At 45.9% G+C, this 17,674-nt stretch overlaps 1 protein-coding gene across 1 annotated transcript in view; it reads right to left on the reverse strand.

Moving 5' to 3' along the window:
- The window catches only part of LOC119171908 (uncharacterized), a 167,224-nt gene that overhangs the window by 87,686 nt on the left and 61,864 nt on the right, over nucleotides 1-17,674 (reverse strand). Inside the window, exons 16-17 of the mRNA XM_075893030.1 lie at nucleotides 1,933-2,001; nucleotides 779-868 (exon numbers count right to left, since the gene is read on the reverse strand). Of these exons, the coding sequence (XP_075749145.1) occupies nucleotides 779-868; nucleotides 1,933-2,001 (159 nt within the window). The remainder of the gene's footprint in view (nucleotides 1-778; nucleotides 869-1,932; nucleotides 2,002-17,674) is intronic.

The following is a 17,674-nucleotide window of genomic DNA, read 5'->3' on the forward strand; positions in this document are numbered from 1 at the left end:
ACATGTTGCCAAAGAAACAACGTTTTTACTCACAAGTAATTGAAAGTTGTGCTACTGCAGTCACAGTAATCTAACGACATGTTTTTTCTATGCTGGTATATTGGCATGGCTGATGCAACCAGGGTAAACGAATGCCAAATACAAGTACTACAGCGAAATTTTTTCCCAAGTTCAATATTTGTTCAATAGCTTAACTAGGCCAATAGTAAATGGTAATGATCACGTGTGCTTCAAAATCTCAGTTATTTGATTTTATGCACAATGACCGTCCCATCACCAAACACGACTCCTGGGGATGATCACGACAGCAAAAACCCTTTGCAAATGCACAACGCTTGCAGAAAAAAAAAATGCTTCCTTAACACAATACGTTTTGTTTTCGCAAATAGTCTAGTATTTAACCTATCAACTTTAAATTGATGGCTGACCTATAGTCAAGATATTTTATTAGCCTCAAATATGCTTAGACAGGTTTTGTGGCTTGAATACAGCATTCGCCCATGTATGCTTGAACGAAATGGTCCCTATAGCAGACTTCATACCAAACACAAGGGCACTGCACAGCAATAATGTAAATCTCATGGAACCTGTTCATTTGCACACAGCTTGCAAAAAAAAAGGGGCAAGATTTTTATTGACAAGTAAACTCAACTTATGACACTGCTATTGCGGCTATTTAACGTGTGTTTGGTATGAACATCCATAAAGGAGGTTGCAATTACCTATAGGGCAGCACAAGTTTGACGACAGCCGAGCAAGTAACTAACAAGTGGCTCACCTGTCCAAAACTGAGGTGCTGTCTGGCGATGACCAATCACTGTAGGGCGTACTAGGCATCCTTGCAGGTAACATCGGAAGCTCGCCCTTTCTGCAGATAACCACCCAAATAAAACCACTGGTCTACCTTTGAAACGCCACTTTGATGCTGCTGATCATCCCTCAATCTATATGCAACTATTGTATCAAAGCATGGCAGAGGACAACTGCATTTAGCACATGACGGGCAGCAATGTTAGACTGTCGTAATTTAACAATTTTGCGAAGTTCGTGAGGTTTTTCTCTATCACTACATCCTGCACACTGCTTAGGTTAGGCATTGACCTGTCTATGGCAAGCATGAGCCAAACTATAAGGCCAGTGCAGCCCATTGAAGTTCCCGTGATTCGTCAACAAAAATTTCCACAGCATGGGAAAAGACTCAAATGCACGAAAAGAGTGCTGACATGCACAAGCGCCAACTTTACTACCGATTGTTATTCAGAAAAAAACACACATGTAGCGAAAGATTGCACAGCTCTTAACAACACTCGTCTACAACCATGCATGATCACTTACAAGTTAAAAATTAAAACAAAAGAAAAGACTATCTCGCGAAAGCATACCCCTAGAAAAGATACTTCTTTTTCGTGCAAGCAATGGAAAGCCGATGCACGTTAATCTGAAGCAAGCAATGGAAAGCACGTCGATAAACGTTTTTCTGAAGCAAGCAATGTGCGCCACCTCTACGATTTCTGGTGAGCCAATTATCACTTGTCTAGATTACCTCAAATTGTAGGCAGGCAGGCAACCAAACCCCTTACAATTCGCGCTAAATTATCTAGAGTTGCCGCTCTGCCCATTCCATCAGTGTTCCTGTAGGCGTATATTGAGGCATCTTCATGTTTGGCCAACGTATTCCGTTCCGCGCGACACTAATACATACACCACGTTGTCAACAACATATTTTGCCGTAATTCATTTTTTCCACAATTTTTTCCCATGATACATTTATAGCATCAACATTTTGTAAGGGTACCAAGTTTCCCTCATGTGCTAGAAACCAAAATTCATGTGTAAACATATCACAAAGACGTAGTGTGATGCAGTTATGACCTGGCAGCCAAACTAAATTTCACTGCAAAAAAGAAGCAAAAAAAGTACAAGGGTACTCACAGTGAGTGCTTGTGAGCCGACCACCCAGTCATGCAGCCGTTGGCCTCAGTGTCACTAAGAGCTTGTTGTCTGCACAATGGCAAGTTTCCATTAACAAAAAAAGATCTCTTGAAGATGTCATAAAAAGGATACATATGATTCAACACAAAAGCACAAGAGGACGCGTCCACTTGCACAAAACACACAGTTGGCCAAAAGACCTGGTGTGCTAGGCCAGTTTATGTCTTAGTTTGTCGAGAACTTTTTTGGTATGCGCTGAAACAGTGCAAATATTACCTCAATCTGTCATACTATTGTCGAACACTAAGGTGGGCCTATCAAATAAAATGCTGATATGTATCAACCAATCCTTGCATAGTTTTGAACAATTCATAAGCAGTCTCTTAAAAGGAAAGTTTTTTTTATTCTTTAATAGAGGGAAACTAGTCAAACTATGAGCAACACCAAGATGTCGCACGTGTCTTGTTTTCATGCCTCCACCGTTCACGTTAGCAGAGGCCTTCAAAATGTACAGATAATAAAACCACAGCAGATGGAAGATAGCACGGGCAACGTGGAAGTGATGCAAAATTTTACATTCGAAGGAGAGGTGAGCAAGGTCCGCACAAGAACTTTTCATACCAACACTAAGGGAGAAAAAAAAATCACTCTCCACAAGTGACAAATCAGAAGGGCATCTACAAACACAGCTAAGCATGACCTCTGATATACAAAATATACCATATCTCTGAGGCAGCTCAATCACCTCAGCAATGATAACCATGTCCACAGAATGTTACATTAGGTGCTATTTTAAGGCTCCTAACTAGGCTAGCAGCCTGCAAAGCAATCTCTGCAAGCTAATGAATTTAGTTAAGTGCTATTTCTCGGCAGTTAATTCACGACATCATCAGTGCTAGTGCTATGTACATGCTTTCTTAAAATACTACGCCTTTTATACTCACTTCATCCTAAGTATTGCAAAGAGTTCTGGTAGGTTTGCCTCTATGTTGCTGCAAAGCAAAAGCAAAGCGAATCTTCAAACAATGCAAAGCAAGGGTCTTCTTGCAGAGTGGCAAGACATGCTGAACAAGGTAGGAAAGCAAGTGAAAAGGCATAGCCTGTAGTTTGAAAACTTTCCACATACTCTGAGCGTTATGTACACACCATGCCGCAGAAGCTTGTGCAGCATGTTCCAGCCTGTAGTAGTCGCAGACGTAGTTGATTGATACGTGGGGTTTAACGTCCCAAAACCACCATGATTATGAGAGACGCCGTAGTGGAGGGCTCCGGAAATTTCGACCACCTGGGGTTCTTTAACGTGCATCCAAATCAGAGCACAGGGGCCTACAACATTTCCGCCTCCATCGGAAATGCAGCCACCGCAGCCGGGATTCGAACCCGCGACTTGCGGGTGAGCAGCCGAGTACCTTAGCCACTAGACCACCGCAACGGTGTATGCAGACGTAGTTACCTGCTAGATTAGAGATGCCTTACACTAACCGAGTATTTTTCCAGCACGTACCATTGGCATTTTGGCGAGCACTAGATATTTAAAATTTTTCTAGGCAGTCTGTGCTCCCACGGGTTGCATTTTTTATGCTACTTTCATTATAATGCTTTACCTCATTTACACAATTAAAAGCAGCAAATAGTTTTGATTAAGCCTTCCTTGGGTCCTGTCACACAATTTCTTAGGAAAGGTTTCCATATTTCAGCATCTATTACGGTAGATTTTTCTTTGCAGCAAGACAAAAAATTGTTTCCAAGTAAATACATCACTATTTTCCATTACATTACGACTGAAGGCCATGTTTCATGTATAGTAAGTATCACAAAACTGTCATAGAAGCCAAAGCATGCATAGACTTGACAACATGTGCAAGCTCACTTTTACATACATGTACATTTGTTGAGTGCGAAGAATAGCTTGCGCTGGTCAGTACGAACTCAACCAGTTGGACTAGCTCATGTGACCATTAGCCTGAAGCAGCAGTTAATATGCTTTCTCCTATACCTGTCCACATGTGCACTCATACTAGGCCTTGGTTCGGAGCAGCCTTTCATTTAATCTTTCAGCTTATAGACAACTTCCAATTGCTTATCACAAGTGCTATGAATAACTCGGTAAGCGTGAGTCAAGCAGCGGGTTTCCAGGCGCATACCGTCTAGTAGAAGCGTGCCAGTGTGTGCAAGCACGCATCGCTTGCCGATGCGAAACTGCCAATCCACATGAGGCGCAGCAGGCACAAGGCGTGTAAGCAAGCGCTCCCATGAATCAGCAAACAAAGACATTGTTTGGACTTGCAAGGCTAAAAACGCACCCGTTCATCGCCGCATGTAGTTTATCTCTTAGCTGAACAGTTTTCCAGAACAGAATATTGAAAACGTTCACCGACAAATAAAATAACAGTGCCATAACTGAAAGAAGTGGCCAAGTAGCAACATTTCTTATTCACAGCCAGCCATGCCTAGGGTTATCTAGCATATTTTATCACTATGGGAGGCTGGAACCTCCCTTACTCAAAGTATACTTGTAGAGTTAAGAAGCAAAAACATCTGTTTTGGTGTTTATAGATGGATAGGTATGCTTGTTAATTTTGAATAATGTTTCAAGGACATTCTCACATTTCGCTAACAAGGTGTCAGCGGCTTCTTAACCGGCTTTGTCGTAGTGGAATTCTCAAACTGTGAAAACCCAATGCTACTCTCAATTGCAACCTGAAAAACTCATTTCTGAGGAAGAGAAAAAAAAAGACGTATTTTGAAACCGCTGAAAAATCTTGTACATTCAGGATTTTTCAAAGCCTCCTTCGTACTTTTTATAAAGAACCAAGGTTTCAAAAAAATAATACACATTACAAAACGCAAAACCTACGGCTGGGTCACCTTAAAAGCAGCACCCAGAAACTGGGATGTATTTCACCAATAGACGTGTGCATGAGCGAAGTTTGATAGCATGGAAAGTTCAAATAGAAATTCTTAAGCAGTAGATATATCAGATTTTCCCACTCAGGATCACGAGTTCCAACACATTTATTTTCTTCCGATAAAATAAGCAGATTTGGTGCAACTAATTTGCATGTACAAAAACAAGGGAACTTCAAGAGCTTTTTCTTCATTATACAGTATCAATGAGAACTAACAGAGTCTGTCAATGCTTTCTTGGTAATTAAATTCCACCCACAATTTCATACAGAGACAAAGGCAGCCGCGAGGGTCACAGTGATCAATAACGTGCCCTCCGTACGCACGCACTCGATTCGGCCCAATGCTGTGCTGGTTCGAAGCAACAGCTTGTGTTGCGCCAAACCGCAATAACTGAACTACCATTCATACTTCACCTGACAAACAACGTGATTAATGCATAAGGAGGTGAAAAACTTTCGCATACATTTTACAAATAGCAAGACTACAATGGATCAAGCCATGTCGTTCCAGTGCGGTCTCCCACTCCAGAAAACGGAGTGCGAGAGAGTTTATTCCGAGCAAAGGATATTTACATAAGACTTCCAACACTGGGCAAGTCTTCTAAATCTACAAACTCGCAAAATGCAATCTCACACAAGGGTTGAGCCAGCACCGATCGCGCTGTTTACATTCAGACTGTGGGAGTTTGATACAACCATATAGCAAATAAGAAAAGCAGTGCATTCATGTTAACATTTTGCGAAAACTTCATCCATTTTGCCGCGGCCAACCTCGCAGCATCGGCAACACTTTAAATGGGGAATAACAAAACTTTCGCAAGGTAACGTCCCTGTGCCGTGTGAATTATTGTTCTGTTCATTTGCTACATCAAAGCTTGACAAGTTCACGTCACATAGACATTGCACGTGTAAAAGTGTCACACTTCACATTACGCAACTACGCAAGGACACTCTGGTATCTCATATCTATGCACTGGTGGCACTTTCACAAATGACACGAGTTACTAGGACGGGCTATGTTTGCACTGCATGATCCAATAAATTCATTTTATTCAATAAATTCAATAGCTTCATTCGGAACCGGAGAAGTTGCTGCATTGCACTTAGGAGCTCGCCTTTCACAGCCTGCTACTTCATCTGTTAGGCTGGCTGTGCCCGTGCACAGTTCGACGTGCGTCGCATCTGAGGGCGTGATACAAAACACAATTTAATTGCCCAAGGCATTTGGGAGCAGCAAAAAGATGGGACAAAACAAGCGGCGAGGCTATGCAGAGATATTTAGCTCACCTTCATTGCCAGATGCAGTTGTATCGGATGTTGCCATGCTTGAAGTTACCAGAATGTCTACTCTTGGAGAGTCGGCCGAACAGTCAACCCCTTTTAGCCGCTGGCTTCGTTCTCCCTGACCGAGATCGTGGCCATCGTGGCTTCGGCTTGCTTACATATATATATATACACTGGCAATCCTTTGAACAGGCTAGGAAAGACCCCGGCCCGCAACTTTGCCTTCTCGGGTTGCAACAACACGCCTTCATCATTTACGAAGTCATCAGTTCGAATAAAATCCGTGGTGTCAAAATGTTTCTTGCACACACTCGCGTGTTCACATTCGAAGTTAAATCTGCCAGCTTAATGTCACGTTACCATACGTTTCCGTTTCTCTCTATTGCTGCCTTCCCTTGGTAAAGAGAACGACACCTTTTCACTCCTGCTTCCTTAGCGGGAGCGGCAACCCAGTACGCAGCAAGTCTTCGGCATCATCTCTTATGTGCACAATCCTTGTCCTCGCACATAATTAGCACAGTCAGAGAGCACTTGGCATTGTCGTAAGCCACACAAATTTAGAGAAACCATGAAAGCTAAACATCGATGCCACCGGATTCAGCTCTCTCTATGCAGCAAAGCCAGTGAACAACCGCGAAGCTATCCTGAAAGCCCCCAACGTGCTCCTAGTGCTGTCATGTGAGCAGCCGTGGCGACACAGCAAGCTCTCATCATAGCGTTTTGTGACCGGAAAAGCATTGAAGGACTCTGACTAGACCAAGAAAGTATAAGGGGTGATACATGTAGTGCAGCTGAAGACAAACTGTCGCCGGAATAAACCAAACCTTCAACCTTCAAGCACCGCTTCCGATGCTCTACCCCTCAAGGTACACCAGCCGTCATCGTCCCATATACTCTATTGACTATACCTGAGCATTTGGATATGGGAGTGTAGGTGCCACTTATAGCCATGACAGTGAGTTAACTTCCTGCCTGCTGGCGTCATGTAGCATGTGGTCTTTTTACAAGCTGGCAGCTGACTTATACCTCCATGCGACACCAGTAGGCAAAGTAAAATATGTTCCATACTCACAGTCACAGCTTTTAACAGCCCTGAACAACACTCCAGCATTGATTGATTCATTTGTGGGGTTTAACGTCCCAAAACTACCATACGATTATAAGAGACGCCGTAGTGGAGGGCTCCGGAAATTTCGACCACCTGGGGTTCTTTAACGTGCACCCAAATCTGAGCACATGGGCCTACAACATTTTTGCCTCCATCGAAAAGCAGCCACCACAGCCGGGATTCGATCCCGCGACCTGCGGGTCAGCAGCCAAGTACCTTAACCATTAGACCACCAACGCGGGGCCAACACTCCAGCATTTCAATTCAGATAAACTCAATAAAATGTGTGAGATGACAACCACCGCTGTAGCTCAATTGGCAGACCATTAGACGCAGCATTCAAAAGTTGCAGGTTTATCCCTGCCAGCACGAAATTTTTCTTTTGTCCACTAATTCTTCCTTTCATGCATGTCATTACTACCACTAACAACACCTACACTTTCCTTCGCTTGATTGACAGTTCGAAAGAGCTTTTCAAATTCCCCTTTGTCCAAAAATAATGAGAATGTCAACATGTAGAAATCAATTACAACATGTGCATACATGATTTTCCCCATTTTGTGCAGATTGATTTTCCCCATTCTGTGCAGATTGGTTTTCCCCATTTTGTGCAGAACGAAAAACAAGCGATTCCTTTCAGAGGTGCAGAGAAGCGCGGAACTTATGAGCGTGTTTCGAACGTGCTCGCTCTTAGAAGGGCAGAAAAGTTGGGGAGGGGGGCAGGCGCGAACCCATTCCCCTCGCCAACACCGCCCCTGGCATGTGTCTGGCGTAATTCAACCGAAGCACTGCGGCACTCGATATAGCAACACAGTTCGGTTAACCTAATAAATGTTGAAACTGATAATTGTTAGAATTTTACGTCCAGAAACGCGATACTATTATGATGGACGTAGTAGTGAAGGGTTCCGGACTTCGACCACCTGGGGTTCTTCTGACGTGCACCTAAAAGCACACGGGCCTCAAGCATTTTGTCATCAACCGAAAATGCGGTCACCACGGCTGGAATCCGGTCCCGCGAGAGGGGGGCGTGAAACAAACCTAAACTACGCCTACTATTTGCATTGGGTGACTTTTCAAAGATATAAAGGAACGAAGGGGTACTGACACGCGATAACATTGCATGTCGAATATGGCGGTGTAAGCGTATTGTTGCGACCGCACAATACGGAAGGGGTTGAGGAAAGGTTCCTTCTGGCATTGCATAAGTCAGTTGCCAGACTTTCAAGTGGTTGTTGTCAGACTGCTACTAAATTTTGCTAAAAATTTTTTTCCTTTAGTTGTGGTTTCTTCGAAACAGTTTGGTGCCATTCCGCGGTGCATTTGGCGAGTGCATGAGCGACGCTGGCCGTATTAATTAACGGAATGAACCGAGCCTAGCAGAAGTCGAGCGTGGTGCTGCCGTGCAATTAGGAAACCGTTTTAATTCCGTTTTAATTAACGGAATGAACAGCGCATTACAGAATTCGTTTTAATTAACGGAATGAACCGAGCCTAGCAGAATTCGAGCGTGGCGCTGCCGTGCAATTAGTACCCCGATTAACCAGCCTTGGAACGCTTATTCATCACATGTATATACGAGTCCGAACGATATATCTTGTGCTGATTCAGCTAGGGGAAGCGTAGCGTCCCCCGTCGTAGCGCGCGGTCGACGCGACACGATCAGCTGAGAGAAAAAAAAAAAAAAAAGTAAGGGGGGAGGGGGGGCAACGCATCACCTCCTGCGACTCTATGCAGTTTTCCCCGTCATCCCTAATACTGAGACGCGATATCTTAATCGCACAGCTGCGCACACAGCAAGAGAACGCGCCTCGACTTGTGCTAGGCGCGGTTCATTCCGTTAATTAAATTGGCCTCTTAATTGTGCAGCAGCGCCACGCTCGACTACTGCTAGGCGTGCTTCGTTCCGTTAATTAAAACGGCCAGCGTCGTTCGTTCGCGAAATGCACCGCGGATGGCTACAAATTCTCACGGAAAAGCCACAACTACAATAAAAAAATTTTCAGTAAAATTTAGCGGCAGTCTGGCAACACTGACCCATAAGTCTAGCAACCATTTATGCAACGCCTAAAGGAACCTAGCCAGAGTTGAAGGAAATTGCGAAACGTCCTTCAAGGGCTACACTTACGAAGGCAGGTTAGCAGAAGCACCGCTTGACGATCCAAACGAAAACGTGGCCTTGTGTTTTTTTCTTCGATCACGTTTCGTGGCGAACATCTCCGTCCTGCATTCGCCATTAAAAAGACGGCATTACGGAACAATACGGTGAAAACACTAAACTGCACCTCTGAAGAAGTTACGCGACAGCTATAATATGTTCTTAATGAGTAAATAGCAGTATTCAATAAAAGGGCCACGTCCAGGGCCCTCCCGTTTCCGGCAGTACAGCCAAGACACTTTTCTTTAGTTTTTGAATACGCCGCCTATGCGAGTCTCGCCTCATTGCGTCTCGGAAGGGTGAGCCGCTTCCCTAGGCGAATAACTGTAAGCCGTAAATGAGATTGTCGTGTCCTGGGTTTTCGGTTTCGGAATGACATGTGAGGATGCCAGGGGGCGCCGCTCTGGCATCTAGGATTTCAAGGCGACTGTAAAATAAAAGGAGTGTGTGTTGGGTAACCGTGGAGTGCGGTTGTTCTTCTCTTAGGCGCTTCGCGCCAACCCGCGTGTTCGGGCTGGCTGGTCGGAGTCCCCGCCGGCCGTGTACGTCTCCGTCGGCCGTCTTTGTCTTCTGCTTCGTCGACGTCGACTTGAGCACACGTCATAGACGCACCGACGATGTTGATGGACAAAGCCCTGATGGCATCACGTCCCAAAAGCGAGCTGCCATTGGCAGTTACATAAAAAGTAATGGAAGCAGTGCGACTGCGATAGGAGACCTGAGCTGTAAAATGACCTAAATTATCAATCATTTCCTTGGAATATGTTTGTAGAACGACGTGTGAAGGCAAAAGCCGAATGTTGGAAAAATGACTATGAAAGTCAGCGGCACTGATTAAAGAGACTGAGGCACCAGTGTCCACGAGAAATGACAAGGGCACATGGCCCACTGAAGCTACGATGCTGGGCTCGGACGTAGTGTGGAGGCCATCCACATTTAAAACAGTTACCGTATTGGTCTGTGCAGTGCTCGAAGGAGCGGACGAAGAAACTGGTTCCGGAAGATTTGCTGGACGGCAATCGCATACGGACTGAAAATGTCCGATTTTTCCACACGCAAGACAAGTGCGGTTTCTCGCGGGACACTGCGCAAAATTGGCTAAATGCCGAGCCGACCCGCAACGAAAGCAATGCGCGGTTGCGCTTGGAGAAGAAAATTGCGAACGCGAGTTAGGAGCTCGGTGCTGTTCTTGAAAACCAGAATTTGGAGGAATAAGGTCGCCATATTGCCGGCTTCCTCGCCCCCGCGACGCAGAGAGGCCGCCATGTTGGCCGCCACGGAAAGACTGTGCAGGCGGGCGTCTATGTTGGCCGCTGCGCCGAGACGAAGATGAAGGGCCGCAATGTTGACGCGTCCCGTGAAACAAAGAGCCGCCGCCTTGGCCCCCCGCAGCAGAGAGTTGCTGCACTGAATGCGGAGCGAATCGTTCCAACTGGAAGCGAATAAGCTCGTCCTCTCGCGCAATCGAGAGGGCTTCGGATAATATCGAGGAGCCCTTTTGAAGCATGCGGCAGCGGACGTTTCGCGAGGCTACCCCGGTGAAAAGCTGATGGCGGATCATATCGTCCTCGAGCGCGCCGAACCCGCTCGACGCGGCGAGCGTTCGAAGAGAAGTAATGAACTCGGCGGCTGGCTCCCCAGGCAATTGTCGCCTTTCTTGGAATTTTACGCGTGCGAGATAATCGCACGAGAAATCTTTAAAATGCTCATCGAAAAGAGCAACAGCATTCTTGAAGGCATCGCCCGACGCTGGCGTCGGCGACGCGTTGGTGGCGTCCAAAGTATAGAAGAGCTTTAACCCGGCGGGGCCCAACGCGTTGATCAGCAGGGCCTTGCGACGCTCGGGCTTGCTGGCGTCCTCCCCGGCCGCGTCTGCGTAAGCCTGAAACACCAATTTCCAGTCTGTTCACGGAAGTGGCGGGTTTTCAAGCAATTTCAAGCAAGAAGAATGGAGAGTTGCAGACGAGAAGGAAATGACGCCAGTACACTGTTTGAAGAAGACGACAAGGGCGGCGTAGCTGAATGAAGAAGGAATGAAGCGACGCAGCACGCAGTAGCCACCTTGCTGGGAACAGAGAGCGTCTAGGGTTAGCAGGTAGGTCCGTTAGAAGCAAGAAAAAGACAAATGGGTTCTTACACGTCCTCGTCGCCATTGCTGTGTTGGGGCTGGCCGGTCCCAACGAAGCAGAAGTCGACGGCCGACGGAGACGTACGCGGCCGGCGGGGACTCCGACCAGCCCGAACACGCGGGTTGGCGAGCGCCGAAGAGAACAACAACCGCACTCCACGGTTACCCAACAGAAATAAGGAAGAGCTCACCTGAACTCGGTCGGGCTCCGATGGGACAGTACTGCAAGCTTCTGGACGATTGCGTAAGACAGCCGCGTAGACGTTCCAGATGGGGATGCCAAACGAGGCTCGTGCAGGCTCAGACTCGCGCTCACGATCCACGTACTATCTTCACTTGCAACCACCGGCCAATCAGACGACGCAAAGCGGCAAGCCGTGATACGCGTTTTGTTTTGTTTTGTTTCCCTGGGATGTTGGCTCATACCCACTCAGGGGGATTGGCCAAGAAAGTGTAGTGCAGTTTTTCTGTGATCATTTTAACTATGTGTAATGAATTGGTATTATAATAAGACTAATGTAAAAATAAAAACAACATAAAAAGAGCAAACGAAAAAAATCAGGTTGGGCAATTTTGAGATTTGAGGTTAACCTCCTTGCCTTTCTTTTCCCTCTATTTTCCTTCCTTCCTTGGGGAGTAATAAATAATTTTTTTTGATTGAAAATCACAAAGGTATACGCTTGGTTGCCTGAATATAATCGCAAACGGCATTGAAAGCATCCCTGTGGCAATGTCCCAAAACTGAGGCACCAAAGCTTAGCGCCGTTTCCGCCGTCAATCTAAGGCCTATTTTCCGAAATGGCATAACTAGTAACCTTTTTCTAAGTATATCGTAGCGACGACAATACAAAAAATAATGATCTAGTGATTCCATTTCTCCGCAGAATGCGCAGAGGGGTGATGTTGTCTGACCAGCTCTGTGTAGATACAGGTTTAGGGGGGGGGGGGGGGGGACACGACATCGAAATTTAGTAATTAAGACTTCGAGCTTTCTGGACTGACTCCAGTGGGGTTGCCATGGAAACATGAGGTGGTTATAGTCTGTCCATGTAGTTACTTTTTCTATCGTATCAATGGAGATTGCTGATTTTCGATATCTTATTGCCGTGATATATTCAACATCTGGCAGTATGGACAAAACTGGCCCTTCAAGTGCGGTTCGTGCTAAGGAATCGGCCAATTCATTTAATCTTAATCCACAGTGTCCCGGAACCCATAGTAATCTCAGGAGTCTCAACTGCGGGGGTACTAATGTTTTGAATGTGCTTAGAATTCGAGAGTTCTCTGAAGCTGGCAGAGCTGCACAAACTGAAAGAGAATCCGTCATTATGGCTGCGTTGTTTTGATTTGATGGAAGTTTTCGAAGAGCTAAAATAATCGCCAAGGGCTCCGCTTCAAAAACGCGTGCTCGAAGCGCTTCTCCTTCTTTTTTGCCGACGCCGTTTCATTTCAATACGTCAGCGACTAGCAAAGGCACACTGTGCCATGGTAAGGAACTATAGTTTAAAGTGTTCACACACCTTCTGTAGAGTTCAGCCACAGAACACCTATACACTACCGTTCACCCACAGAACGCCAGCCGGTTCAGCCGTTAAGCCAAGCTGTCACTTCACCGGTTCGCCCTCGCCTTCGCTAGGTGTGCCATAACTCTCTAGATGTCGCAGCAAGCGCGTGGACAGTTTCGGTTTCATTTTTGTGAAACTGAAACTTCTGACAAGTAGTTGCCTCCTGGCTGGTTTTCAGAGCGGTGATCAGCTGCAGATCTGCATATTAGTCACAGTGTATTAAGCATGTGCCAGGTACTTGCGAAGGTGTCATAAAAACGGTACGGTCCACGTTGCGCAAGAAACGTCGTTCAAGCGATCGAAAATAAATATATGAGTATGGTCAGATACGATCAATCGCAACCTGCGCGTGATCGACAAGTGTAAAAACGCTCTAAATAGCTGTGAAGTCGAACAAAGGCAATTAACAAATGCTACAGCCGAAGCGCAACGTCTCTAAAGCAATGGCCCACACCCTTCCCGCATACTGTTGCATTTAATACTTTTTTTTTACATCGCTTCGTCGCGGTGGCCTAGTGGCTAAGGTACTCGGCTGCTCACCCGCAGGTCGCGGGTTCGAATCCCGGCTGCGGCGGCTGCATTTCCGATGGAGGCGGAAATGTTGTAGGCCTGTGTGCTCAGATTTGGGTGCACGTTAAATAACCCAAGGTAGTCGAAATTTCCGGGGCCCTCCACTACGGCGTCTCTCATAATCATATGGTGGTTTTGGGACGTTAAACCCCACATACCAACCGTTTTTTTTTTTACATCAACAGCTGTTTTCGGCTAAGCTTACGACTACTGACAGTGTAACAAACCTAACAATTGTAAAAAAAGAGAGAGAGCACTAAAACTTAAAAAAAAAACGTATGGCAACACCATCACTGTGAAACACGAGCAAGTGCGTACGTCACATGGCGAGCGCCTCGCCGCCGTTCATTGAGTTCACTCTATGTCACTCGTCAGGCGATGTATATATATATATATATATATATATATATATATATATATATATATATATATATATATATATATATATATATATATATATAAGGCAGAGTTATTATATATATAGTGAGCAGACGTGTGCAGTGAGGACGTCTGCTCACTGTACACCAACATGCCCCACCATGACGAAATAACGGCTATGGTTTCTGAATATTGTTAGGGAGGAGGTGTCGGGACATGACGCCACGTCCGTGACTGTGGCGACCTTGGGTAACGCGGTCCCGGCTGGAGCCACCCGAGTGCCGAAGAAGACGAGTCGAGGAGCCAGTGTAGATGGGAAGAAAAAGTTTATGTAGAATATTTACTTGTTGAGAGTAGCGTAGAACAGCATGGAACAGATGAAGCACCCCCGAGCGTCTCTGCGCTCGCGTTTTTATACACTGCCTTCCCAGGATTCACTGGGAGGGAAGACAAGTCAGTTCATGTCCCTCCTTTAGGATTGTCCTCCTCCACTCCGACCCTCTGCAGACTAATGCGCCAAACCAGTTTCTAGAAAAGTGCAAGGACATGCACACCCGGTGGCACAGGGAAGAGCAATAGGGCACCGCTGGCTCAGCTAGCTCCTTGCAAGCCCCGAACACAATGCACCAAGGCGCGGTCGCTGGCCTAGGAATGGTGAAAGCGTGCTCTTGGCATAAGTCTAGATGCGAGGCCCATTGTTCGGTGCACCACCCAAAGGAGGAGGTGGAAGCACAGGCTGCAAAGGTCCCTCCTGGTAGTCAAGTGAAAAGGGTTTTCAGGTCCGCGGGCCCAGCAGACTCACCACCATTGTAATTTTAAGCCGCCCTGGAATGTCGCTCCCGGCATAACAATATGTAAATTCTGACTCATCAACTGGTGTAAGTGGCGAGGTACTGTTTACACTTCTTGAACTTTTATTAAATTATAACCATTTTGAGTTCTATGGCAAGCACTTCCTTCAGGTTAGTGGCACTGCAATGGGCACAAAAATGGCCCCAAACTTTGCGAGCACCTTCATGGCATCATTTGAAGTCATATTCATTAAGGGACACACCTTGAAACACTTCTACAACAGAAGATACTTAGACGATATACATCGTACGTCGTATATATATGATGTATGAAGCCATAGTAGTAGAGGTGGATGAGGAAGAAGTCCGAACGGAATAAACATAGTGTATGAGTCCTGGACTAATACTAAATGAAGCGGAGGACACACTGGTGGCAGAATCAATTCAGGGCCCCATCCTGAATATTTTGAAACCCAGCTGCTTATATACAATCACGCGATTTCGGAATTTTTGTATACGCCAGGAACACACAAGTTTCAGTGGTACAGCGCTTGGTGTGAAACAAGACAATTTGAAGTGACATTCACTAAATTGCGATGCAGGATTCCACCTTTAAACTTTTATTTATACAGACCTGGTTTTGTTCCTTCCCCTCATTGTCACTATTGTACACAAAGAGAAACTACAGAGCACTTTTTCACAAAATTCCGCAGGTATCAAAATTTAAGGAAAACAAATTCTAATACCAAAAATGCCGCAAGTATCAAAATTTAAGGAATAAATTTCTAATACCACATTTCCAAAAACACGGGCTTGAGCTGTCTGTAACGGTACTACTCTCCCTAGGGGCTTCGGAACTAGGGCATTATAACAGGGACATATATGAAGCCATATATAACTATATAAAAGAATCAAACCGGCTACCATGCTAATCTCATAAGTACATACTCATTACTTATTTTCGTCTTTAGTATATTTCCTATATTTTACTGTATTTTATTTATTTTGTATACCACCGCCGCACGATTCATGGCCGATCCCCCAAGGTGGGTTGAGCCATTCCTCTTGGGACCAACACACCAAACAACCAAGCTTATGAGCCAGGCCATGTCTCCCGCATCTAGCGTCACACGAGTCGACAGGATGAAGACCTGCCAGCCCCTTTACCAATCGCCCATCATCGACGCAGTTCCCCACAAGATGCCCTGACCATACATTGACTACCGAATCATCTCCTAGCAGTACACAGCGACCAGCAATATGACAAATGACGGAACCATCAGGTGACCTTGACATCCCCAAGTACACCGGATCAGCGGACGACGGACCCGTACAGGACTGGTTCAGCCTATTCGAGCTCCACGCTGTCGCTGCATCATGGTCAGAACGGGAGATGATCACCAACTTCACTGACTACATTCCCTGTGAGGCTTTAAAGTTTTACTTGACACACATATTCGATAACGGCGAATCGTGGCAAAAGATCAAAGAAGAGATGATCGCCCGTTTTCGCGACTATGATGAAGACTTTCTTATTGCCAACCATCTGGAAACAATTGCACTCGGTCGCCACAGTCATAAGAGCTGCTCACGCATTGGGACACCAAGAATGAATCGGCCTTTGAAACAAGACCAATTAAAGCAAAGGCAGTCAGATCTGTTTGCAGGAAGAGTGTACCCTCCACCGCACCGCGTTTTGCAACTGCTCGATCGAAAACCAACCTTTACGTCATCACATCACCGTATCACTCGCGTTACAGAGCCAACCTGTGCACTGTACTCTCCGTCTCGGGCACTTCAACAACATCGTGCTTTTCCGCTGCTTGGCTATTCAGTTGCTCACAGCGCTCATGTCGCAACTCACATGCTCACTACGGTTGATATAGAGGCGAGGAACTCAGAAGATACTCAGCCAGGCTCTGGCCCTTCTGTGCAGATGCATGTGTCACAACAGCTTAACTCGTTAGTTACACAGAAAGACAAACATTTCTGAGTGAAATATGACGAAACCACGACTGCTGCGGTGTCACCATCCAGTGCACGGACACAGGAGGCTCTGAAGCATCAAATCGCACCCGTTGTCGAGAGCTAGAAGCGTCCATTAGAAAGGGCGTCATAAGAGCCTCCGAAGATCATTCAGTAAATTCTAGCGCACAATCTTCATCACCCGAAATGTCGCATAACAGTTCACATACTACCATCTGCTTACTGGATGCATGCAGTTGCCCAGAAAATCAGAGTCATGGTCAAAGAGTGCTGCCACCTCAGCTCTTTCCGCAGCAACACCATCAATGCCAGCAAACGCAAGCCCTAACACAGTCTCCAAGGGCTACACCAACAAAGATGACGGCGAACGGAAATATTTTAGAACACTCAAGAATTGAAGCAAAGGCATCTACAATAGACTCAAGTGAAGCGTTGACAAATTCAAGGTCTCCCTCGAGAGAAAGAACGCATCAGATTCAAGCCATTTTCCCGAAAATAAACATCACACAAGTTTTCTCCGGCAGAGATCAAGACGGAGTCAGATATCCGAACATCGCCCGAGAACATAACCGAGAATTCGGCGCCTACGACATTTGACCTTCAAATGCTACAAGGACTTCCAACTTTGTTCGTTCCTCGCAGCTGCTCAAGTCGTGTCATGGTCAGTGCAGTTTTTCAAGACGCGATTACCTTCTCCAGAACGCCACAGCCAGTCTCGCCCACCAGAACTCCCCCATTTACCGGACTGCTGCACTGTTTTCTGAAGTTTTGAGAGTTTACGGAACACCACTGGGCCATGAAATAATTGTGCATTTTGACATTTGTGACTTCTCAAACTCTACTTGATTACTTTTTCTTGTTTGTA

This window comes from Rhipicephalus microplus, chromosome 4 (genome assembly GCF_043290135.1).
Source record: "Rhipicephalus microplus isolate Deutch F79 chromosome 4, USDA_Rmic, whole genome shotgun sequence".
Taxonomy (NCBI): Eukaryota; Metazoa; Arthropoda; class Arachnida; order Ixodida; family Ixodidae; genus Rhipicephalus; species Rhipicephalus microplus.